Source organism: Bombina bombina, chromosome 3, assembly GCF_027579735.1.
Source record: "Bombina bombina isolate aBomBom1 chromosome 3, aBomBom1.pri, whole genome shotgun sequence".
NCBI lineage: Eukaryota > Metazoa > Chordata > Amphibia > Anura > Bombinatoridae > Bombina > Bombina bombina.
The window spans coordinates 535,166,706-535,193,801 of NC_069501.1; the positions used below are offsets into that span (position 1 = coordinate 535,166,706).

At 42.5% G+C, this 27,096-nt stretch overlaps 1 protein-coding gene across 1 annotated transcript in view; it reads right to left on the reverse strand.

The window, feature by feature from the left end:
- Nucleotides 1-27,096, reverse strand: part of SLC9A1 (solute carrier family 9 member A1) — a 157,729-nt gene that overhangs the window by 75,053 nt on the left and 55,580 nt on the right. The window contains 1 exon segment of the mRNA XM_053706995.1: nucleotides 375-574. Within this exon segment, the coding sequence (XP_053562970.1) occupies nucleotides 375-574 (200 nt within the window).

A 27,096-nucleotide genomic window follows, 5' to 3' on the forward strand; every position in this document is an offset into this window, starting at 1 on the left:
TTTACATTAAAAATAAACCAATCACAAATGTGTGTTGAAATCAAAGAGGGGAGTTATCTGCAAGGTAGCAGGATGGGGGAAGTTTTTTTATTCCTCTCAATCTCAGCTCCCTTAGCAGCTACAAACAAGACCCCTCATTTGATATATATAAACACACACACACACTTATTTCTAGTCTGGCACAAAGTGGCCCCTCTAGTTTTTATTACAACCCCCAAGGATATGCACCTTTTCTAAAATTTGGATACACTTGATTAGAACTACTCATGATCCCATCTACATATTGTTCCTCTCATGCATCTTCCATTTAAAATGTCTACTGCCTCTATCTCTCAACTCACACATCTGAAGCTCCTTCTCACAGATCCACTTACCTGCACAAAAACTGTGAAGAAAATAACTGTGATAATTGCAGTAAGGAACATATCCCGGGGTAAATGGTCAGATGGCAGCAAATATCCCAGTGAGAAGGCAATGGCACCTCGTAGACCACCGTATGCAATGATGAACTGGTCCTTAGACGTTAGCTTCACAATGCGGAACTTGTTTATAAACCACGTCAGACCGAGTACCCCTGAGGCAGGTGAGAGAAAGGAAGTAAAAAAAACTTGTCATGAGTCCAGACAGAAATATATAAAAAATAACCATTATTTTATGAGGACAAATTTAATACAGTATAATGACTCCCAACAAACAAAGAGCAATACATAATAAACAATACACAGTTTATACCTGTGCACATACACACACCTTCTTGTCCAACATCAGTGACTGACCTCACAAATGCTATTTTGGTTGAATGGGCACAAATTCTCAGAGACAAGCTACAAACCTTATGAAAAGCTTTCCCAGAAGAGTGGCCATATAGTGTGTGTGTATCTATCTATCTATCTATATATATATATATATATATATATATATATATACACACACACATATACATACACACATTAACATACAGTATCCCACAAAATTGAGCACACCCCTCACATTTTTGTAAATATTTTATTATATCTTTTCATGTGACAACACTGAAGAAATGACACTTTGCTACAATGTAAAGTAGTGAGTGTACAGCCTGTATAACAGTGTAAATTTGCTGTCCCCTCAAAATAACTCAACACACAGCCATTAATGTCTAAACCGTTGGCAACAAAAGTGAGTACAACCCTAAGTGGAAATGTCCAAATTGGGCCCAATTAGCCATTTTCCCTCTCCAGTGTCATGTGACGACTCAATAGCGTTACAAGGTCTCAGGTGTGAATGAGGTGCAGGTGTGTTAACCCCTTAATGACCGGACCATTTTTCAATTTTCTTACCCTTAATGACAATGGCTATTTTTACATTTCTGCAGTGTTTGCTTTTAGCTGTAATTTTCCTCTTACTCGTTTACTGTACCCACACATATTATATACTGTTTTTCTCGTCATTAAATGGATTTTCTAAAGATACCATTATTTTCATCATATCTTATAATTTACTAAAAAAAATGATAAAATATGAGGAAAAAATGGAAAAAAAAGACACTTTTTCTAACTTTGACCCCCAAAATCTGTTACACATCTACAATCACCAAATAACACCCATGCTAAATAGCTTATAAATTTTGTCCTGAGTTTAGAAATACCCAATGTTTACATGTTCTTTGCTTTTTTTGCAATTTATGGGGCAATAAATACAAGTAGCACTTTGCTATTTCCAAACCACTTTTTTTCAAAATTAGCGCTAGTTACTTTGGAACCTTGATATCTGTCAGGAATACCTGAATATCCCTTGACATGAATATATTTTGTTTTAGAAGACATCCCAAAGTATTGATCTAGGCCCATTTTGGTATATTTCATGCCACCATTTCACCGCCAAATGCGATAAAAAAAAAAAAAGTTCACTTTTTCACAAATTTTGTCACAAACTTTAGGTTTCCCACTGAAATTATTTACAAACAGCTTCTGCAATTATGGCACAAATGGTTGTAAATGCTTCTCTGGGATCCCCTTTTTCAGAAATAACAGACTTATATGGCTTTGTGGTTGCTTTTTGGTAATTAGAAGGCCGCTAAATGCCGCTGCGCACCACACATGTTTTATGCCCAGGAGTGAAGGGGTTAATTAGGGAGCTTGTAGGGTTAATTTTAGCTTTAGTGTAGTGTAGTAGACAACCCCAAGTATTGATCTAGGCCCATTTTGGTATATTTTATGCCACCATTTCACCGCCAAATGCGAGCAAATAAAAAAAAAACTTTACATTTTTCACAATTTTAGGTTTCTCACTGAAATTATTTACAAACAGCTTGTGCTATTATGGCAGAAATTGTTGTAAAAGCTTCTCTGGGATCCCCTTTGTTCAGAAATAGCAGACATATGGCTTTGGCGTTGCTTTTTGGTAATTAGAAGGCCGCTAAATGCTGCTGCGCACCACACGTGAATTATGCCCAGCAGTGAAGGGGTTAAATTAGGTAGCTTGTAGGGAGCTTGCAGGGTTAATTTTAGAGATCAGCCTCCCACCTGACACATCCCACCCCCTGATCCCTCCCAAACAGCTCTCTTCCCTCCCCCACCCCACAATTGTTACCGCCATCTTAAGTACTGGCAGAAAGTCTGCCAGTACTAAATAAAAGAGGTTTTTTTTTTTTTTTTTTTAAATAAAAATTATAAAATATTTGAGTTGTGATGGACCCCTGCCTTAGCACCAACCTCCCTGATCCCCCCCTCCAGCTATCTAACCCTCTCCCCTACCTAATTACCGCCATCTTGGGTACTGGCAGCTGTCTGCCAGTACCCAGTTTGGCCCCACAAACCAAACTATTTTAATTTTATTTATAACTTTTATTTGTATGTTTAATTATTTCTGTAGTGTAGCAGCCCCCCCACAATACCCCCACCCCTCCCCCTCCCAGATCCTTTTAAATATTAAAAAAAAAAAAAAAAAAAAACTTTTTTTCCCCTTCCTTTTTCATTGGTGTCAGTGTGGCTAATGCGCCCGTGTGCACACGTGCACCCGTGCGTGCGCATTGTGCACCCGCGCGCACACGCTCCCTCCTCCCACCGGACAAAGGCACCATCGGCACCATCACTACCGGTGCAGAGAGGGCCACAGAGTGGCTCTCTCTGCATCGGAGGCTTGTAAAGGGGTATTGCAGGATGCCTCCATATCGAGGCATCACTGCAATACCCTCAGAGCTGCTGGAAGCGATTGTGATCACTTCCAGCACTCTGTTAGACAACTGACGTACCAGGTACGTCTATTGTCATTAACAGTTAGTTTTTGCATGACGTACCTGGTACGTCAGTTGTCATTAAGGGGTTAAATTTGGTGTTATCACGCTCACACTCTCATACTGGTCACTGAAAGTTCAACATGGCACCTCATGGCAAAGAACTCTCTGAGGATCAAAAAAAAAGAATTGGTACTCTACATAAAGACGGCAGAAGGCTATAAGAAGATTGCCAAGACCCTAAAACTGAGCTGCAGCATGGTGGGCAAGACCATACATCGGTTTCACAGGACCGGTTTCACAGGACAGGTTAGACTAAGAACAGGCCTCGCCATGGTCGACCAAAGAAGTTGAGTGCACATGCTCAGAGTCATATCCAGAGGTTGTCTTTGGGAAATTGACGTATGAGTATTGCCAGCATTGCTGCAGAGGCTGAAGGGGTGGGGGGTCAGCCTGTCAGTGCTCAGAACATACGCCACACACTGCATCAAATTGGTCTACATGGCTGTCGTCCCAGAAGGAAGCCTCTTCTAAAGATGATGCACAAGAAAGTCCGCAAACAGTTTGCCGAAGACAAGCAGACTAAGGACATGGATTACTGGAACCATGTCCTGTGGTTCGATGAGACCAAGATAAACTATTTGGTTCAGATGGCGTCAAGCGTGTGTGGCAGCAACCTGGCGAGGAGTACAAAGACAAGTGTGTCTTGCCTACAGTCAAGCATGGTGGTGGGAGTGTCATGGTCTGGGCCTGCATGAGTGCTGCCGGCACTGGGGAGCTACAGTTCATTGAGGGAACCATGAACGCCAACATGTACTGTGACATACTGAAGCAGAGCATGATCCCCTCCCTTCGGAGACTGGGCCGCAGGGCAGTATTCCAACATGATAACGACCCAAACACACCTCCAAGACGACCACTGCCTTGCTAAAGAAGCTGAGGGTAAAGGTGATGGACTGGCCAAACATGCCTCCAGACCTAAACCCTATTGAGCATCTGTGGGGCATCCACGGAAGGTAGGGGAGCGCAAGGTCTCTAACAACCACCAGCTCTGTGATGTCGTCATGGAGGAGTGGAAGAGGACTCCAGTGGCAACCTGTGAAGCTCTGGTGAACTCCATGCCCATTAGGGTTAAGGCAGTGCTGAAAAATAATGGTGGCCACACAAAATATTGACACTTTGGGCCCAATTTGAACATTTCCACTTAGGGGTGTACTCACTTTTATTGCCAACGGTTTAGACATTAATGGCTGTGTGTTGAGTTATTTTGAGTGGACAGCAAATTTACACTGTTATACAGGCTGTACACTCACTACTTTACATTGTAGCAAAGTGTAATTTCCTCAGTGTTGTCACATGAAAAGATCTAATAAAATATTTACAAAATGTGAGGAGTGTACGGTGTACGCACTTTTGTGGGATACTGTATGGTCCTGACGTAGAGACAATCGCCAAGGAGATGATGACTTGGTCACTAGGTCTGCGTACCAATCAGAATAGTTTGTATTCCCACCTGCTTGATCCAAGAAACCACTCAGGGCAGGAGAACAATCGGTGGAAACAGGTACACTAGGTTAAAGTTCCACGAGACCGCTAGAGCGTCCACTAGCTCCGCCTGAGGATCCCTGAACATTGATCCATATCTCGGGAGCTTGACAGATTCATCTAAGGAACACCCCATTTGCGGGTGAGTTCCAGAAACACCCGATTGGACTGAAGCAGGCGACATACCGTCAGAAGCTTCTCTCTGAGCTGATCCTTCCCAGAATGTTTACCCTTGTAGCCGGGACAAGGGAGCTCTTTTCCACATTGACCTTCCAACCGTTCGCCCGAAGAGACGAGAGTAACCTCTCTGTGTGGTCCTGAGCTACTGGCAAAGATGGAGACTGAATCAGAATGTCATCCAGGTAAAGAGCTACTGCAATACCCTGTAAGCAAACCATGTCTAGCAGAGCTCCCAGCACCTTGGTAAACACTCGGGGTGCCATAGCCAGTCCAAATGGAAGCGCAACAAACTGGTAGTGCTTGTCTAGGAAGCAAACCGCAGGAAACGATAGTGATTTCTGTGGATCGGAATGTGAAGGTACTTATCCTTCAGGTCTATTGAAGTCATGAACTGACCCTCATGGATCAGGGGAAGGATGGATCTTATCGTTTATCTTGAAGGTGGGAACCCTTACGAACCTGTTGAGGCCCTTCAGGTCAAGAATGGGTGCCCTCTTTATTGGGGACCACAAAGAGATTGGAGTAAAATCCTTTTCCTCTCTCCGAGGGAGGAACTGGAACCACCATGCCAATGAGGTCATCCACATAGTGGAGTAATGCCAATCTCTTTACTGGGTCTGCCAGTACCTATAAACCCCTTTTTTATTTTATTTTTTTCTGTAGTGTAGTGGTCCCACCACCACTACCTCCCCCCTCCCGCGATCGCCATTTATCCCCCCCAAACCCCTTTTCTGTAGTGTAGCTGCCCTATCTCTCCCTGTTCCTTTAAAAAAAGAATTAGCGTAGGGCCCTCCAACTCCCTCCGCTGATGAGCCGTCCACCCGCCACACCTCCCGCCAGCACAGCAGAAGATCGTTAGACAGTGACACACACAGTGTCACGTCTGTAACGATCAGGCATCTGCCCTCATATGGAGGCAGAGCACCGATCGCGCTCCGGGTCCATATGCGGCAGATGCCTGATGCTTCAGGAGCTCCAGCTCTCGGGTGTAAAATAACAGCTGAGAGTGCTGGAGCTTCCTGAATCTATTGCGCGCCTGCAGTTAAGTCCAGGTATGTTTGTCCTTGCGCAATCTCTACTGCACATGACTGAATTGGACAAATATACTTGGCCTTTTATAATATAGGATATATATATACATATATATATATATATATATATATACGTTGATTGGAGTAGCCATGTTAGTCCAGAGATTTAGATATCAAAATAACGAGAGTATTGCATTGAGCAATGACACTTTTTTTATTGGACTAACTATACATTTATAAGATGACAAGCTTTCGGAAGAGTTCCTTCCTTTATCAAGTCTGAAGCAATACTGACCAGTTCAATGGAATTTACAGATTGTATCTTAAAACACAGAATAGCTAAGAAGACAGTGCAGGGAGAGGAGGAGTTGTCGTAAAAATCATGAGGGGGGCTTAGGATGAGGGGGGCTTAGGTAACAGGCAGACAGTGTCCAGTGTAGGAGAACAGACAGGGGAAATATATAGCTATACATAGAGCATATACTGACATAAAGTTATATATCAACATTGAATCAATATCTATAAAGATGTGAAATTGTATATACAGGGGGAATACAACAGTTAAAAAAAGACAAAAGTGTGGACATAGGCTTACCTGTGTACCTATGTATAAAGAATGTGTAATATACAATGTAATTGACTAAATGAAAGTACATTACAAAAAAGTTTGATAATGTGTTAAGAATCCAGAGTCCACATTTAGTCCAGAATTAAACAGGTTGAAGTGCATTATCATTTTCATTTCTAAGGTTTTTCTTTCCATGGTGTTTTTGAAGTTGCCTCTGAGAATTTTGATTTTGAGGTTTTGGATGGAGTGGTCAGGTTGGGTGAAATGGTGACCAACAGGGGTGCAGTATTTTGTTTCACAGTGGTTTTTGATTGAGTGTCTGTAAGTTCATTCGAAGGTGCAGTTTTTGGCTTGTTTCTCCAATATAGCATCCCATTTCACATGCAGTGCAATGTATCATGTATACCACATTAGCAGATATACATGAATATGCCCCTTTAATGTTATAAGATTTATTATTGTGATTTGCTGTGCTGCTTTCACAAACGTGTTGACACCGTTTGCAGAGTGCTTTATAGCAGCACTTGGTTCCTGCTGTGGAAGGGAAACGAAAAATCATAAAAGACTTACAGCCACTACTCTTAGAGGATCCCACACTCAAAAAAATCTTTCCAAAACCCCCAATCCTGGCATACAGACAGCCACCTAACCTAAAGCAGAAACTGGTACATAGGAAGCTACCCCTTGAGAAAAAGAACACTCAGAATGGAACCAAGTGCTGCTATAAAGCACTCTGCAAACTGTGTCAACACGTTTGTGAAAGCAGCACAGCAAATCACAATAATAAATCTTATAACATTAAAGGGGCATATTCATGTATATCTGCAAATGTGGTATACATGATACATTGCACTGCATGTGAAATGGGATGCTATATTGGAGAAACAAGCCAAAAACTGCACCTTCGAATGAACTTACACAGACACTCAATCAAAAACCACTGTGAAACAAAATACTGCACCCCTGTTGGTCACCATTTCACCCAACCTGACCACTCCATCCAAAACCTCAAAATCAAAATTCTCAGAGGCAACTTCAAAAACACCATGGAAAGAAAAACCTTTGAAATGAAAATGATAATGCACTTCAACCTGTTTAATTCTGGACTAAATGTGGACTCTGGATTCTTAACACATTATCAAAATTTTTTGTAATGTACTTTCATTTAGTCAATTACATTGTATATTACACATTCTTTATACATAGGTACACAGGTAAGCCTATGTCCACACTTTTGTCTTTTTTTAACTGTTGTATTCCCCCTGTATATACAATTTCACATCTTTATAGATATTGATTCAATGTTGATATATAACTTTATGTCAGTATATGCTCTATGTATAGCTATATATTTCCCCTGTCAGTTCTCCTACACTGGACACTGTCTGCCTGTTACCTAAGCCCCCCTCGTGATTTTTACGACACCTACTCCTCTCCCTGCAATGTCTTCTTAGCTATTCTGTGTTTTAAGATACAATCTGTAAATTCCATTGAACTGGCCAGTATTGCTTCAGACTTGATAAAGGAAGGAACTCTTCCGAAAGCTTGTCATCTTATAAATGTATAGTTAGTCCAATAAAAAAAAAAAAAAAAAAGTATCATTGCTCAATGCAATACTCTTGTTATTTTGATATATATATATATATATACATATATACATATATATACATATATATATACATATATATACACATATACACACACATGCACACAGTATCTCACAAAAGTGAGTACACCCCTCACATTTTTGTAAATATATTATTATATCTTTTCATGTGACAGCACTGAAGAAATGACACTTTGCTACAATGTTACGTAGTGAGTGTACAGCCTGTATAACAGTGTAAATTTGCTGTCCCCTTAAAATAATTCAACACACAGCCATTAATGTCTAAACCGTTGGCAACAAAAGTTTATAAATTCTATTGGGCACATACTCAGAAGCAGCTGGCTTTTCTCTCCCAGGGTTATATACCTTGTGGAAAAGTAATGGTGTGTGGGTTAAGCAGGAGTAAGAAAGGCTGTATACCCTCTGACCTCAGGTAATGGTGACATCTAACCCCTGGTAGTGATGACATCTAACCCCTGGTAGTGATGACGTCTAACCCCTGGTGATAATACTAGCATTCCTTCAGTTCTATACGATGAGCAGTGCTAACACCAGGGTAACGAACAGTGGCAACCTCAGATTGCCAGCTAATGTGCTTGCCAACCCCAGGACCCCATACAATGAGTTACAGATACCCATATATGATGTAGTGTGTGTGTCTATCTGTATCTATAAGTGTGTATGTGTGTGTGTCTGCATGTATAAGTGTAAGCTGTGTAGTGTGTGTGTATCTGCATGTATAAGTGTAATCTATGTAGTGTGTGTGTCTGCATGTATAAATGTAAGCTATAAAGTGTGTGTGTATCTGCATGTATAAGTGTATGCTATGTAGTGTGTGTGTATCTGCATGTGTAAGTGTATGCTATGTAGTGTGTGTGTATCTGCATGTATAAGTGTATACTATGTAGTGTGTGTGTGTACCTGCATGTATAAGTGTAAGCTATGTAGTGTGTGTGTGTATCTGCATGCCTATGAGCGGCAGGCATGGCTGTAGGGGGACCATACAATTCTATGGGTGAGCTATAACAATTTAAAGAGACAGTGTGGCAAATAGGGTAGCAAAGAGAGAGAAAAGAAAGAGCACTTTGTGGCAATATTTCAACAGTGGTAAAATATTTTAAAGAAATTCCAATTTGAATAAATATTTCCGAGTCATTTTACATTTTTCAGATAACTTTTTATACAGTAGCCTAGCAGGCTTTGGAACTTCCAGATTAATCCATCTGTAGCACCTGCTAAATTTAGACTTTTCACAAATTTTTCATATACATTAGACCCCATGCGCTCTCACATCTCCTCTATATCAGTTATAAACACGTCAGGCTAGCCCAGTGCCTCCCAGCGAAGGGGTTAATTAGGGAGCTTGTAGGGTTCATTTTAGCTTTAGTGTAGTAGACAACCCAAAGTATTGATCTAGGCACATTTTGGTATATTTCATGCCACCATTTCACCGCCAAATGCGATCGAATAAAAATTTTTTTTACATTTTAACAAACGTTAGGTTTCTCACTGAAATTATTTACAAACAACTTGTGCAATTATGGCACAAATGGCTGTAAATGCTTTTCTGGGATCCCCTTTGTTCAGAAATAGACATATATGGCTTTGGCATTGCTTTTTGGTAATTAGAAGGCCGCTAAATGCTGCTGCACACCACACTTGCATTATGCCTAGCCGTGGAGGGGTAAATTATGTAGCTTGTAGGGTTAATTTTAGATTTAGTGTAGAGATCAGCCTCCCACCTGACACATCCCACCCCCTGATCCCCCCCTGATCCCTCCCTGACCCCTCTCAAACAGCTACCTTCCCTCCCCCACAATTGTCACCGCCAAGTACTGGCAGAAAGTATATATTATCTGCAGTGTAAGATCCCCCCTAAGCCCCCAACCAGCTCTCTAACCCTCCCCCCTCTACCAATATGCAGCCATCTTGGGTACTGGCAGCTGTGTGCCAGTACCCAGATTGCTACAAAAACATAATTTATGCTTACCAGATAAATTCCTGTCCTTTCGGATAGGGAGAGTCCACAGCTTCATTCCTTACTGTTGGGAAATACAACACCTGGCCACCAGGAGTAAGCAAAGACACCCCAGCCAAAGGCTTAAATATCCTTCCCACTTCCTCATTACCCCCAGTCATTTTGCCGAGGGAACAAGGAAAAGTAGGAGAAACATTAGGGTATAAATGGTGCCAGAAGAATAAAATAAATAATAGAGGGCTGCCCCTAGACAAGAAAAAAAAACAGACGGAAGCTGTGGACTCTCCCTATCTGGAAGAAAAGGAATTTATCTGGTAAGCATAAGTTATGTTTTCCTTCCTAAGATAGGGAGAGTCCACGGCTTCATTCCTTACTGTTGGGAAAACTATACCCAAGCTCAAGAGGACACTGAATGAATAACGGGAGGGAACAAAAGAAAAAGGCGGACCCTATTCTGAGGGCACCAAAGCCTGCAAAACTTTTCTCCCGAAAGATGCTTCAGCCAAAGAAAAAACATCAAACTTGTAAAATGTAGAAAAAGAATGCAAGGAGGACCAGGTAGTCGCCTTACAAATCTGATCCATAGAGACCTCATTCTTAAAGGCCCAAGAGGAAGCCACTGCTCTAGAGGAATGAGCCGTTATCCTCTCACAAGGATTATGTCCCTCTGTCTCGTAAGCTAAGCGGATGACACTCCTTAATCAAAAAGATAGGGAAGTAGAAGTAGCCTTCTGCCCCTTATGCTTCCCCGAATAGACAACAAACAAAGAGGAAGTTTGTCTAAACTCCTTAGTAGCCTGAAGATAGAATTTCAAGGTGGGAACCACATCCAAATTGTGAAGTAAACGTTCCTTCGATGAAGAAGGATTAGGACACAAGGAAGGAATCACAATCACTTGATTAATGTTGCGATCTGACACAACCTTAGGAAGAAAACCTAATTTAGTACGTAAAACTGCCTTATCTGTATGAAAAATTAGATAAGGAGGCTCACATCGCAAAGCAGATATCTCAGAAACTCTGCGTGCAGAGGCGATAGCCAATAAAAAGAGAACCTTCTAAAATAACAATTTAATGTCAACGGAGTGCAGAGGCTCAAATGGAGCCTGTTGCAAAACACAAAGAACAAGATTTAGGCTTCAAGGAGGAGCCCCAGATCTAAACACAGGTCTGATCCTAATCAGAGCCTTAACAAAGGACTGCACGTCTGGAAGCTCAGCCAGTCTCTTGTGCAATAAAACAGATAGGGCCAAAATCTGTCCCCTCAGGGAACTAGTAGAAAGGCCCTTCTCCAGTCCATTCTGGAGAAACGATAAAATCCTGGCAACCCTAAATCTGTGCCAGGAAAAACCACGCTCTTCACACTAGAATAAGTAGGTCCTCCACACTTTGTGGTAGATATGCAGAGTAACTGATTTACAAGCTTGAATAAGAGTATTAATGACATTCTCAGAGAAACCTCTCTAAGCTAAGACTAAGAACTCAATCTCCAGGCAGTCAGCCTCAGAGAATCTAGATTTTGATTAACAAAAACATAATTTATGCTTACCTGATAAATTCCTTTCTCCTGTAGTGTGGTCAGTCCACGGGTCATCATTACTTGTGGGATATTTGCTCCTCCCCAACAGGAAGTGCAAGAGGATCACCCAGCAGAGCTGCTACATAGCTCCTCCCCTCCACGTCACACCCAGTCATTCGACCGAGAACCAACGAGAAAGGAGAAGCTAAAGGGTGCAGTGGTGACTGGAGTATAATTTAAAAATTTAGACCTGCCATAAAAAACAGGGCGGGCCGTGGACTGACCACACTACAGGAGAAAGGAATTTATCAGGTAAGCATAAATTATGTTTTCTCCTGTTAAGTGTGGTCAGTCCACGGGTCATCATTACTTGTGGGATACCAATACCAAAGCTAAAGTACACGGATGACGGGAGGGACAGGCAGGATCTTTATACGGAAGGAACCACTGCCTGAAGAACCTTTCTCCCAAAAACAGCCTCCGAAGAAGCAAAAGTGTCAAATTTGGAAAATTTGGAAAAAGTATGAAGAGAAGACCAAGTTGCAGCCTTGCAAATCTGAACAGAGGCCTCATTCTTAAAGGCCCAAGTGGAAGCCACAGCTCTGGTAGAATGAGCTGTAATTCTTTCAGGAGGCTGCTGTCCAGCAGTCTCATAAGCTAAACGTATTATGCTACGAAGCCAAAAAGAGAGAGAGGTAGCAGAAGCTTTTTGACCTCTCCTCTGACCAGAATAAACGACAAACAGGGAAGACGTTTGTCGAAAATCTTTAGTTGCCTGTAAATAAAATTTCAGGGCACGGACTACATCTAGATTGTGCAGAAGACGTTCCTTCTTCGAAGAAGGATTAGGACACAAAGATGGAACAACAATCTCTTGATTGATATTCCTGTTAGTGACTACCTTAGGTAAGAACCCAGGTTTAGTACGCAGAACTACCTTGTCTGAATGAAAAATCAGATAAGGAGAATCACAATGTAAGGCCGATAACTCAGAGACTCTTCGAGCCGAGGAAATAGCCATTAAAAACAGAACTTTCCAAGATAACAGCTTGATATCAATGGAATGAAGGGGTTCAAACGGAACACCCTGTAAAACGTTAAGAACTAAGTTTAAACTCCATGGCGGAGCAACAGTTTTAAACACAGGCTTAATCCTGGCCAAAGCCTGACAAAAAGCCTGAACGTCTGGAACTTCTGACAGACGTTTGTGTAAAAGAATGGACAGAGCTGAGATCTGTCCCTTTAAGGAACTAGCGGATAAACCCTTTTCTAAACCTTCTTGTAGAAAAGACAATATCCTAGGAATCCTAACCTTACTCCAAGAGTAACCTTTGGATTCGCACCAATATAAGTATTTACGCCATATTTTATGGTAAATCTTTCTGGTAACAGGCTTCCTAGCCTGTATTAAGGTATCAATTACTGACTCAGAAAATCCACGTTTTGATAAAATCAAGCGTTCAATTTCCAGGCAGTCAGCTTCAGAGAAATTAGATTTTGATGTTTGAAGGGACCCTGGATCAGAAGGTCCTGTCTCAGAGGCAGAGACCAAGGTGGACAGGATGACATGTCCACTAGATCTGCATACCAGGTCCTGCGTGGCCACGCAGGCGCTATTAGAATCACCGATGCTCTCTCCTGTTTGATCCTGGCAATCAATCGAGGAAGCATCGGGAAGGGTGGAAACACATAAGCCCTCCCGAAGGTCCAAGGTGCTGTCAAAGCATCTACCAGGACCGCTCCCGGGTCCCTGGATCTGGACCCGTAACAAGGAAGCTTGGCGTTCTGTCGAGACGCCATGAGATCTATCTCTGGTTTGTCCCAACGTCGAAGTATTTGGGCAAAGACCTCCGGATGAAGTTCCCACTCCCCCGGATGAAAAGTCTGACGACTTAGGAAATCCGCCTCCCAGTTCTCCACTCCCGGGATGTGGATTGCTGATAGGTGGCAAGAGTGAGACTCTGCCCAGCGAATTATCTTTGATACTTCCATCATCGCTAGGGAGCTTCTTGTCCCTCCTTGATGGTTGATGTAAGCTACAGTCGTGATGTTGTCCGACTGAAACCTGATGAACCCCCGAGTTGTTAACTGGGGCCAAGCCAGAAGGGCATTGAGAACTGCTCTCAATTCCAGAATGTTTATTGGCAGGAGACTCTCCTCCTGAGTCCATGATCCCTGAGCCTTCAGAGAATTCCAGACAGCGCCCCAACCTAGTAGGCTGGCGTCTGTTGTTACAAATGTCCAATCTGGCCTGCTGAATGGCATCCCCCTGGACAGATGTGGTCGAGAAAGCCACCATAGAAGAGAATTTCTGGTCTCTTGATCCAGATTCAGAGTAGGGGACAAATCTGAGTAATCCCCATTCCACTGACTTAGCATGCACAATTGCAGCGGTCTGAGATGCAGGCGTGCAAAGGGTACTATGTCCATTGCCGCTACCATTAAGCCGATCACCTCCATGCATTGAGCCACTGACGGGTGTTGAATGGAATGAAGGACACGGCAAGCATTTTGAAGCTTTGTTAACCTGTCTTCTGTCAGGTAGATCTTCATTTCTACAGAATCTATAAGAGTCCCCAAGAAGGGAACTCTCGTGAGTGGAAAGAGAGAACTCTTCTTTTCGTTCACCTTCCATCCATGCGACCTTAGAAATGCCAGTACTAACTCTGTATGAGACTTGGCAGTTTGAAAGCTTGAAGCTTGTATCAGAATGTCGTCTAGGTACGGAGCTACCGAAATTCCTCGCGGTCTTAGTACCGCCAGAAGAGCACCCAGAACCTTTGTGAAGATTCTTGGAGCCGTAGCCAATCCGAATGGAAGAGCTACAAACTGGTAATGCCTGTCTAGGAAGGCAAACCTTAGATACCGGTAATGATCTCTGTGAATCGGTATGTGAAGGTAAGCATCCTTTAAATCCACTGTGGTCATGTACTGACCCTTTTGGATCATGGGTAGGATTGTCCGAATAGTTTCCATTTTGAACGATGGAACTCTTAGGAATTTGTTTAGGATCTTTAAATCCAAGATTGGTCTGAAGGTTCCTTCTTTCTTGGGAACCACAAACAGATTTGAGTAAAACCCCTGTCCGTGTTCCGACCGCGGAACCGGATGGATCACTTCCATTAGTAAAAGATCTTGTACACAGCGTAGAAACGCCTCTTTCTTTATTTGGTTTGTCGACAACCTTGACAGATGAAATCTCCCTTTTGGGGGAGAGGATTTGAAGTCCAGAAGATATCCCTGAGATATGATCTCTAACGCCCAGGGATCCTGGACATCTCTTGCCCAAGCCTGGGCGAAGAGAGAAAGTCTGCCCCCCACTAGATCCGTTCCCGGATCGGGGGCCCTCAATTCATGCTGTCTTAGGGGCAGCAGCAGGTTTTCTGGCCTGCTTGCCCTTGTTCCAGGACTGGTTAGGTCTCCAGCCTTGTCTGTAGCGAGCAACAGCTCCTTCCTGTTTTGGTGCAGAGGAAGTTGATGCTGCTCCTGCCTTAAAATTACGAAAGGAACGAAAATTAGACTGTCTAGCCCTAGGTTTGGCTCTGTCTTGAGGCAGGGCATGGCCTTTACCTCCTGTAATGTCAGCGATAATTTCTTTCAAACCGGGCCCAAATAAGGTCTGCCCTTTGAAAGGTATGTTAAGTAACTTAGATTTAGAAGTAACGTCAGCTGACCAGGATTTTAGCCATAGTGCTCTGCATGCCTGAATGGCGAATCCGGAATTCTTAGCCGTAAGTTTAGTTAAATGTACTACGGCATCTGAAACAAATGAATTAGCTAGCTTAAGTGTTTTAAGCTTGTTTGAAATCTCATCTATAGTTATTGAGTCAAGAGTCTCTTCCAGGGACTCGGACCAAAAAGCGGCCGCGGCCGTGACAGACGCAATACATGCAAGGGGTTGCAATATAAAACCTTGTTGAACAAACATTTTCTTAAGGTAACCCTCTAATTTTTTATCCATTGGATCTGAAAAGGCACAGCTATCCTCCACCGGGATAGTGGTACGCTTAGCCAGAGTAGAAACCGCTCCCTCCACCTTAGGGACCGTCTGCCATAAGTCCCGTGTGGTGGCGTCTATAGGAAACATTTTTCTAAATACAGGAGGGGGGGAAAAGGGTACACCGGGCCTATCCCACTCCTTAGTAATTATCTCTGTAAGCCTCTTAGGTATAGGAAATACGTCAGTACTCGCCGGTACCGCATAGTATCTATCCAGCCTACATAATTTCTCTGGGATTGCAACGGTGTTACAATCATTCAGAGCCGCTAATACCTCCCCTAGCAGTACGCGGAGGTTTTCAAGCTTAAACTTAAAATTAGAAATGTCTGAATCCACTCTATTGGGATCAGAACCGTCACCTGCAGATTGAAGCTCTCCGTCCTCATGTTCTGCATACTGTGACGCAGTATCTGACATGGCCCTATTATTATCAGCGCACTCTATTCTCACCCCAGAGTGATCACGCTTCCCTCTAAGTTCTGGTAATTTAGACAAAACTTCAGTCATAACATTAGCCATGTCCTGTAATGTGATTTGTAATGGCCGCCCTGAAGTACCCGGCGTTACAATATCACGCACCTCCCGAGCGGGAGATGCAGGTACTGACACGTGAGGAGAGTTAGTCGGCATAACTTTCCCCTCGTTGTTTGGTGAATGATGTTCAATTTGTACAGATTGACTTTTATTTAAAGTAGCATCAATGGAATTAGTACATAAATTTCTATTGGGCTCCACTTTGGCTTTAGCACATATAGCACAGAGATATTCCTCTGAGTCAGACATGTTTAACACACTAGCAATTAAACCAGCAAACTTGGAAATACTTTTCAATTCAATTTACAATAATATGAAAAACGTACTGTGCCTTTAAGAAGCACAGAAAAAGTTATGACAGTTGAGTAACAATAAACCGGAGAAACTATAAAATCAAATTCTTTCCGGTAAAAACACAATTTTAGCAAAGGATTGCCCCCATTAGCAATGGATAACTAACCCTTAAATAGCAGAAAAAAAGTACAGAATATAACGTTTTTTATCACAGTCAAAGCACAATCTCACAGGTCTGCTGTGAGTGATTACCTCCCTCAAAATAATTTTTGAAGACCCTTGAACTCTGTAGAGACGAACCGGATCATGCAGGGAAGAAAACAGACTTGTGACTGAATTTCTGATGCGTAGCAAAAGCGCCAAAATAAGCCCCTCCCCCTCACACACAACAGAGAGGGAGATCAGTAAACTGTCTTTAATTAAATAAAATGACCGCCAAGTGGAAAAAAACAGTGCCCAAAACAATTTTTCACCCAGTACCTCAGAAAATTAAACGATTTAACATGCCAGCAAAACGTTTAACATCAAATAAATGAATTGTCATTATAAAGCCTGCTGCTAGTCGTTCTCACTGCAAAATAGGCTAAAGTTTTATGCATACAGTATTATTCCAGTGAAGTGCCATTCCCCAGAATACTGAAGTGTAAATATACATACATGACAGCCTGATACCAGTTGCTACTACTGCATTTAAGGCTGAACTTACATTATATAGGTATTGGCAGTATTTTCTCAGTCAATTCCATTCCTCAGAAAATAATATGCTGCTACATACCTCTTTGCAGGTGAACCTGCCCGCTGTCCCCTGATCTGAAGTTTACCTCACTCCTCAGATGGCCGAGAACAGCAAAATGATCTTAACTACTCTGGCTAAAATCATACAAAAAACTCAGGTAGATTCTTCTTCAAATTCTCCCTGAGAAGGAACAACACACTCCGGTGCTGTTTTAAAATAACAAACTTTTGATTGAAGATATAAAAACTAAGTATAATCACCACAGTCCTCTCACACATCCTATCTATTAGTTGGGTGCAAGAGAATGACTGGGTGTGACGTGGAGGGGAGGAGCTATGTAGCAGCTCTGCTGGGTGATCCTCTTGCACTTCCTGTTGGGGAGGAGCAAATATCCCACAAGTAATGATGACCCGTGGACTGACCACACTTAACAGGAGAAATAGACCTTGTATCAGCAGGTCTCTGCGACAAAGAAACTTCCACGGAGGAGATGAAGACATCCCCACTAGATCCGCGAACAATGTCCTTCGCGGCCACGATGGAGCAATCAGGATTTCTGATACCCGCTCCTGCTTGATGTGGCCCACCATTCGAGGAAGAAGCGGTAATGGAGGAAAAAAGATATGGAGTTTGGACCTCCAGGGCACTGCTAGTGCATCTATTAGATCCGCTTGGGGATCCCTCGAACCGTACCTGGGTAGCTTTGTATTGAGATGGGATGCCATGAGATCTATCTCCGGCGTCCCCCACTTGCTGCATATCTCTGCAAACACCTCGCCTGCTGAGAAAATTCGCTTCCCAGTTGTCCACACCCGGAATGTGGATCGCTGACAGTGAACAGCTGTGGGCCTCCGCCCACTCCAGAATCTGAGATACTTCCTTCATCGACAAGGAATTTCCCATTCCCCACTGATGGTTGATGTAAGCCACCAAGAATATATGGTCTGATTGGAATTTGATAAACTAGGATGAACCCAGAAAAGGCCAAGCCTTCAAGGCATTGAAGATTGCCCGTAGTTCCAAAATATTGATCAAGAGGGAGGACGACTCCTGAGTCCACAACCCCTGTGCCTTCCTGGCACCCCAAACAGGTCCCCATCCGGATAGCCTTGCGTCCGTAGTCACAATCTCTAAGGATGGTCTTAAGAAGCTCGTCCCTTGGGAAAGATAATCTGGACAAAGCCACCAAGAGAGCGATTCTCTCGACCGGCCATCTAATACAATCTGTTGAGACGGATCTGATTGATCTCCATTTCACTTTCTCAGCATACACAGTTGTAAAGGTCTGAGACGGGACCTGGTAAAAGGAATGATGTCCATGCAGGACACCATGAGACCAATCACTTCCATACACTGAGCCACAGAGGGACTCAAGGAGGTCGGGAGGGCAAGACATGCCGAAGTTAGCTCGCAACGTCTCTGGTCTGTTCGAAATATCCTCATGGATATGGAGTCTATTATAGTACCCAGGAATGCCACCCTGGTACTTGGGATAAGAGAACTCTTTTCCAAGTTTATCTTCCATCCATGTGATTGAAGCAGACTGAGAAGGGACTCTGAGTATCCTACCGCAAGACGAAAGGATGGTGCTTGCACCAGAATATCATCCAAGTATGGGACGACTGCAATACACTGAGTTCTGGCAAAGGCTAGAAGAGACCCCAGAACCATCATAAATATTCTTGGAGCAGTAGCTAGGCCAAACGGAAGGGCAATGAACTGGAAGAGCTGGTCCAGGAATGCAAACCTCAGGAACTGAAAGTGTTCCCTGTGGATTGGAACATGACAGTAAGCGTCCTTCAGCTCTATAGTGGTCATAAACTGGCCTTCCTAAACTAAAGGAAGGATGGCCCGTAGCTTCTCCATCTTGAAGGAAGGGACACTGAGAAACTTGTTTAAGCACTTTAGGTACCGAACGCACCCTAGAAAGGCATCCCTCTTTTCTGGTTCGAGAGTAGGAATCTGCCACTTGGTGGATGAGATTTGAAGCCTATCTTGTATACCTGAGATATGACCTCCAGGATCCTGTATGTCCCTTGTAACAGGCTTTCGTTAACTCTGTGATATACCTGTGCTTGTAAATGTAATTTTTAGTTAACAATGCATGACTTTGCAAATAAACTTTGTTTATAGCATGCTTGTCTCAATAAAAGCTGCTACGTAATGTTAGATTGCAAATTAATATTGCTATTCACTTGATAAATATGCCAACAGTAAGAAATACATTATTTCAGCAAGACACTTATAACTAACTATAAATGATAGATTTCTTTTAAATCTATCATGTACAGCTTCTATACATAAAGACTGTACCTTGTTATAAGAGCCTGTTCACATAAATTGTGAAAAATATAATCTTTAATATGCTTATTTTGCAATATATGTATGATTATATTCAAATATATGTTTAAATGATGTACAATATGTACAATGTATAACTGAATACTTTTATATGTTTAAACAAAAGTCTTTTACAATATAAAAGGTTTTTATTATCTGTCTGCTAACATACTAACCAACTAACTAGTCTTAACATAAGATGTTATATGATTTAAAATGGAGGTTTATTCAACCTTGAATTTATAGCTCTAAAATGGATGCTCCTTGCAATTTAAAGTGCGTATGTCTAAACTCTTGTATAACAGATTATCAAGGCCACATAGTTGAAGATAGAAAAAGCTAGACAAGTTTTGTTGATGTTAAAATGATGCTAAAAATACATATAAAAAGAAAACAATAAATTATGACGTCATCCAAATAAAAAACTATAAAAACACCTTGTTGTAAACATGAGGCAGGTGACTGACAGGATATTATAGAGCATCTCTAAGGATAAGATTTGGTTGCAAAGAAGTCATTTCGAGTGGTATGTAACAATTGTTATTGAAAGCAAGTTTAAACTAAAAGTCTTTTGACTCTGTGTGTATATTGGATTTAAATAAATTTAATTTTATATTACTTCTGTAAGCTGATTTTTCTGTATAATAAAAAATTATTTTTAAACAATGTTATCTTCTCAAGTACCATTTCTTTATTGTACTCAAAACTTTATTTGTAAGAAATGAGACCTGTTTCTCTGATATAATATTTAAAGTTCAGTGCTTGGAATTTATATTTCAATATAACTGTGCTTTAAGACCTTATAAGTGAATTAGGTGTGAACCACTACACCCTGAACCAAGCATCTGAAAAAAGAGACAGTCTGCCCCCTACACGATCCGATCCTGGATCGGGGGTCGCCCCTTTATGCAGATTTGTTTTCAGCGGGCTTCTATTCTGCTTGGATTTATTTAAGGACTGAGCCGGTTTCCAAGTACTCTTGGGTTGCTCGTCTTTGGGATTTGTCAGAACAAAAGGAACAAAAATGAGAAGATTGTAGTTCCTTAGAGTTGTTCTTATCTTGCGGTAGAAAGGCACCCTCGCCTCCGGTAACCACAGAAATAATGTAGTAGGCCTGGACCAAATAAAATCTTTCCCTTGAAGGGAAAAGAAAGGAGTCTGGACTTAGAAGTCATATCCACAGACCAAGACTTCAACCAGAGCGCCCGGCAGGCTAGGACTGCAAAGCCAGAGGCCTTTGCATTTAGGCGAATAATTTTGATGTTCGCATCACAGATAAAAGAATTAGCAATTCTCAGAGCTTTAATTCTGTCTTGATTATCCTCAAGGGGAGACTCCACCTCAATGAGTTCCGACAAAGTCGCACCAGTAGGTAGCTGCTTCGGCAACTGCAAAAATCCTTTATGTTGAAACATCTTTCTGAGAAAGGTTTCTATTTTCTTATCCATCGGCTCTCTGAACGAAGAACTATCCTCAAGAGGTATAGTAGTACGTTACCAAGCGTAGGGATAGCACCATCCACCTTAGGAATGAAGCCCCACAAATCCAGTTGAGAGTCAGAGACTAGGAACAACCTTTTAAAGTAGACGAGGGGCAAAAGGAAGATCCAATTCTTTCCCATTCATTCTTAATAATGTTTGCCATTTTAACCGGCACAGGAAAAGTAAAAAGGAACTTTCCTGTCTTCGTAAACTGTCTAATTTAGGTATCATAGGTTCTTCCGGCAGTGTGGCCTCTGGAACCTCTAACGTAGACAGAACCTCCTTTAATAAAAAAAGCAAGTGCTAAATTTTAAATCTAAAGGAGGCTTAGACGCTAATGTGTCCAACCCAGAAAGTTCACCTTCTGAAGCTACAGAGGTTAACTCATCATCGGATAACTGGGGCATAATAGCTAAATCCAATATATATTTAGATGACTCCGGGTCAGGAGAGCTATGTTTAACCTTTCTCTCGCGTTTGTTAGAGCTAAGTAATGCACTGAGGACCACAGACATCGCCATTTTAACTGCACGGTAAAGTCCGCAGGAAGAAGGTCCCCTCCGGATGGAGGATTAGATGTGCTACGGGGAACTGCATGTGGAGTGGATAATGTAGCAAGGGTAGTAATCTCACTGGAAGCCGAGTCCTGAGAGGTAGACGGCTCAGAGGGACTAATAGCCTTAGCAGGCTTATCTCCCTTCTTAGACTTTATAACAGTGTTAAGGCATGTGGAACATAATTGAGTGGGCGGGAAAACAAAAACCACGGCCTCCTCACAATATAAACAGGTATGATTTAGTACAGAAGGAGTACCTTCTAACATGTCAGAGTTCAGGTTATACTCACAGGAGGACACAAATAAAAATGTTTTTTATTATGAAAAAAGCACCTTTATACACCCAATGGATGGGGCACTTACCACCTCCTAGACCCATACAGTTAACAGAGAAAACGCTGTCCTCAGGTTGATGTCTTATCCTATCTTACCTCCAGGATCCATGCTGTGGAACAGAAACACAGCCTCTCAAGTGTGACAGTCCGATAGCAGCGCTCCTGACATGGACTTGAGTGAGAAAAGGCAGGCAGTGAAACTCGTCAACACTGATTGCTTAGGAGCTGTTAGCAGTAGTCTGGATGGATTTCATCAATACTCTCACTGAGAGGTTGACAGGACTACTTAAAACTCCAGTCCTATCTCGAAGGGCAGATACCTTTTCTTCAGGACTCTCCGAATCTTCTAACACTTCTCTGCCACTTCCTAACGTGACGAAAGGCAAAGCATGACTGGGGTAATAAGGTTGCAGGTCCAAAATGACGAATCCGGCTTCATCCAATCACAGCGTTCCCTCAGGCCATGATCCCCCCGGGGGGAACGCATGACTGGAGGAAGCCGGATTTGTCATTTCTGACGTAAGCAGAGGTTTCCGATGGCCGGGGGAATCGATGGAGCAACATTCAAGATTAAAAAGGTAAGTTTTTGAAGAAAACGTTTGAAATGTCAATTTTGATGAATTAAAGTGTAATAGGATTATTAAAAACTGGGCACTTATTCGTCAAAATTGACCTTCACTTTAAGCCTTTGCCTGGGGTATCTTTGCCTCCTCCTGGTGGCCTGGTGTTGTATTTCCCAACAGTAAGAAATAAAGCCGTGGACTCTCCCTATCTTAGGAAGGAAATATGCTTTTTTTCTTTTTATAAAAAAATAAATAAAACCCCCATTTTTCTGTAGTGTAGCTGCTCCCCTCATACCCCCCTCAGATCCCTTTCCCAAACACTTATTCCCCCTCCCCCTCGATCGCATACAGTTAACGGGCGCAGGCATCGCTCCCTTGTGCGCGCCCTCGCGCACGCCCTCTACCGTGCACTCCAGGATCCGGAACTCCTCTCCAGCGATGGGCTGCCAACCCGCCTCCCTCGTATCCCTCTCACGCCACCAACGATCGGAACCATTGCTGGCCGAGGTAAAGAGGATCCCAATCGCTTCCAGAGCTTGAATCCCCAGAGAAAGTTTTTTTTTTTTTTTTCCAACTGCATGTTCTATCTTAATCATGAAAGTTTAATTTTGACTTTACTGTCACAATTGCTTGCCTGCAATTCTATCAACACAGAATCAACCTATTGCAAAGTTTCAAGCAGCTCAATAAATAGAAGATTGTTTGTAGGGGAATAGATCTGCACAAGGACCCGAGTGTGAGGAGGGACAGGCAAGCTTGAAAAATGAAAGTGAAACCTATAATGTTATTGCTTTAGTTAAATAAAACTATTTAATTATTAAGATAATTATTATGTTTCAACTTCCAATAAAGCAGATGAAAAGTTGATCAAATATGAATGATTAGCCTAATAAACTGAATATAGTTAGCCTCTCAATTTAATAATTATCTATGTGTTTCTAACTGTATATAACTAAATAAGTAATTTTCTGATATAACCGTAAAAATAATCTGAAAAGTAATTATTCTAAAAACGAAGCCTTTCTGTAGAATATTGTGATTACAATCGATTTGATTTCTATCAAATTTACCCTGATAAAAGTATATTGCAAACTTGTTTTACAATGCGTAACTAAAAGTGACATAAAACAAGTTGGGATAGAGACAAAAACAAAAACAGAATTTATGCTTACCTGATAAATTACTTTCTCCAACGGTGTGTCCGGTCCACGGCGTCATCCTTACTTGTGGGATATTCTCCTCCCCAACAGGAAATGGCAAAGAGCCCAGCAAAGCTGGTCATATGATCCCTCCTAGGCTCCGCCTACCCCAGTCATTCGACCGACGTACAGGAGGAAATATGCATAGGAGAAACCATATGATACCGTGGTGACTGTAGTTAGAGAAAATAATTCATCAGACCTGATTAAAAAAACCAGGGCGGGCCGTGGACCGGACACACCGTTGGAGAAAGTAATTTATCAGGTAAGCATAAATTCTGTTTTCTCCAACATAGGTGTGTCCGGTCCACGGCGTCATCCTTACTTGTGGGAACCAATACCAAAGCTTTAGGACACGGATGAAGGGAGGGAGCAAATCAGGTCACCTAAATGGAAGGCACCACGGCTTGCAAAACCTTTCTCCCAAAAATAGCCTCTGAAGAAGCAAAAGTATCAAATTTGTAAAATTTGGCAAAAGTGTGCAGTGAAGACCAAGTCGCTGCCTTACAAATCTGGTCAACAGAAGCCTCGTTCTTGAAGGCCCATGTGGAAGCCACAGCCCTAGTGGAGTGAGCTGTGATTCTTTCAGGAGGCTGCCGTCCGGCAGTCTCATAAGCCAAACGGATAATGCTTTTAAGCCAAAAGGAAAGAGAGGTAGAAGTTGCTTTTTGACCTCTCCTTTTACCAGAATAGACAACAAACAAAGAAGAAGTTTGTCTGAAATCTTTAGTGGCCTCTAAATAGAATTTTAGAGCACGGACTACGTCCAAATTGTGTAACAAACGTTCCTTCTTTGAAACTGGATTCGGGCACAAAGAAGGTACAACTATCTCCTGGTTAATATTCTTGTTGGAAACAACTTTCGGAAGAAAACCAGGCTTAGTACGTAAAACCACCTTATCTGCATGGAACACCAGATAGGGCGGAGAACACTGCAGCGCAGATAACTCAGAAACTCTTCTAGCAGAAGAAATTGCAACCAAAAACAAAACTTTCCAAGATAATAACTTAATATCTACGGAATGTAAGGGTTCAAACGGAACCCCTTGAAGAACTGAAAGAACTAGATTAAGACTCCAGGGAGGAGTCAAAGGTCTGTAAACAGGCTTGAGTCTAACCAGAGCCTGAACAAACGCTTGAACGTCTGTCACAGCTGCCAGTCTTTTGTGAAGTAAAACAGATAACGCAGAAATCTGTCCCTTTAGAGAACTTGCAGATAATCCCTTCTCCAAACCCTCTTGTAGAAAGGATAAAATCCTAGGAATTTTTATCTTGTTCCACGGGAATCCTTTAGATTCACACCAACAGATATATTTTTTCCATATCTTATGGTAAATTTTTCTAGTCACAGGCTTTCTAGCCTGAATCAGAGTATCAATTACAGAATCTAAAAAAACCCACGCTTTGATAAAATCAAGCGTTCAATCTCCAAGCAGTCAGTTGGAGAGAAACCAGATTCGGATGTTCGAATGGACCTTGAACAAGAAGGTCCTGTCTCAAAGGTAGCTTCCATGGTGGAGCCGATGACATATTCACCAGGTCTGCATACCAAGTCCTGCGTGGCCACGCAGGAGCTATCAAGATCACCGAAGCCCTCTCCTGGTTGATCCTGGCTACCAGCCTGGGAATGAGAGGAAACGGTGGGAAAACATAAGCTAGGTTGAAGGTCCAAGGTGCTACTAGTGCATCCACTAGAATCGCCTTGGGATCCCTGGATCTGGACCCGTAACAAGGAACCTTGAAGTTCTGACGAGACGCCATCAGATCCATGTCTGGAATGCCCCATAATTGAGTTATTTGGGCAAAGATTTCCGGGTGGAGTTCCCACTCCCCCGGATGGAATGTCTGACGACTCAGAAAATCCGCTTCCCAATTTTCCACTCCTGGGATGTGGGTTGCAGACAAGTGACAGGAGTGATCCTCCGCCCATTGAATTATCTTGGTCACTTCCTCCATTGCCAGGGAACTCCTTGTTCCCCCCTGATGGTTGATATATGCAACTGTCGTCATGTTGTCTGATTGAAACCTTATGAATTTGGCCTTTGCTAGATGAGGCCAAGCTTTGAGAGCATTGAATATCGCTCTCAGTTCCAGAATGTTTATCGGGAGAAGAGATTCTTCCCGAGACCATAGACCCTGAGCTTTCAGGGGTTCCCAGACCGCGCCCCAGCCCACCAGACTGGCGTCGGTCGTGACAATGACCCACTCTGGTCTGCGGAAGCTCATTCCCTGTGACAGGTTGTCCAGGATTAGCCACCAACGGAGTGAATCTCTGGTCCTTTGATCTACTTGAATCGTCGGAGACGAGTCTGTATAATCCCCATTCCACTGTCTGAGCATGCACAGTTGTAATGGTCTTAGATGAATTCGTGCAAAAGGAACTATGTCCATTGCTGCAACCATCAATCCTATTACTTCCATGCACTGCGCTATGGAAGGACGAAGAACAGAATGAAGAACTTGACAAGAGCTTAGAAGTTTTGATTTTCTGACCTCTGTCAGAAAAATTCTCATTTCTAAGGAGTCTATTATTGTTCCCAAGAAGGGAACTCTTGTTGACGGGGAAAGAGAACTTTTTTCTATGTTCACTTTCCATCCGTGAGATCTGAGAAAGGCTAGGACGATGTCCGTATGAGCCTTTGTTTTTGACAGAGACGACGCTTGAATCAGGATGTCGTCCAAGTACGGTACTACTGCAATGCCCCTTGGTCTTAGAACCGCTAGAAGGGACCCTAGTACCTTTGTGAAAATTCCCGGAGCAGTGGCTAATCCGAATGGAAGTGCCACAAACTGGTAATGCTTGTCCAGAAAAGCGAACCTTAGGAACTGATGATGTTCCTTGTGGATAGGAATATGGAGGTACGCATCCTTTAAATCCACCGTGGTCATAAATTGACCTTCCTGGATGGTAGGAAGGATCGTTCGAATGGTTTCCATTTTGAACGATGGAACCCTGAGAAATTTGTTTAGGATCTTGAGATCTAGAATTGGTCTGAATGTTCCCTCTTTTTTGGGAACTATGAACAGGTTGGAGTAAAACCCCATCCCTTGTTCTCTTATTGGAACTGGATGAATTACTCCCATCCTTAACAGGTCTTCTACACAATGTAAGAATGCCTGTCTTTTTATTTGGTTTGAAGATAATTGAGACCTGTGGAACCTTCCCCTTGGGGGTAGTTCCTTGAATTCCAGGAGATAACCTTGAGAAACTATTTCTAGTGCCCAAGGATCCTGAACATCTCTTGCCCAGGCCTGAGCAAAGAGAGAAAGTCTGCCCCCCACCAGATCCGGTCCCGGATCGGGGGCCATCCCTTCATGCTGTTTTGGTAGCAGTGGCAGGCTTCTTGGCCTGCTTACCCTTGTTCCAGCCTTGCATCGGTCTCCAGGCTGGTTTGGGTTGAGAAGTATTACCCT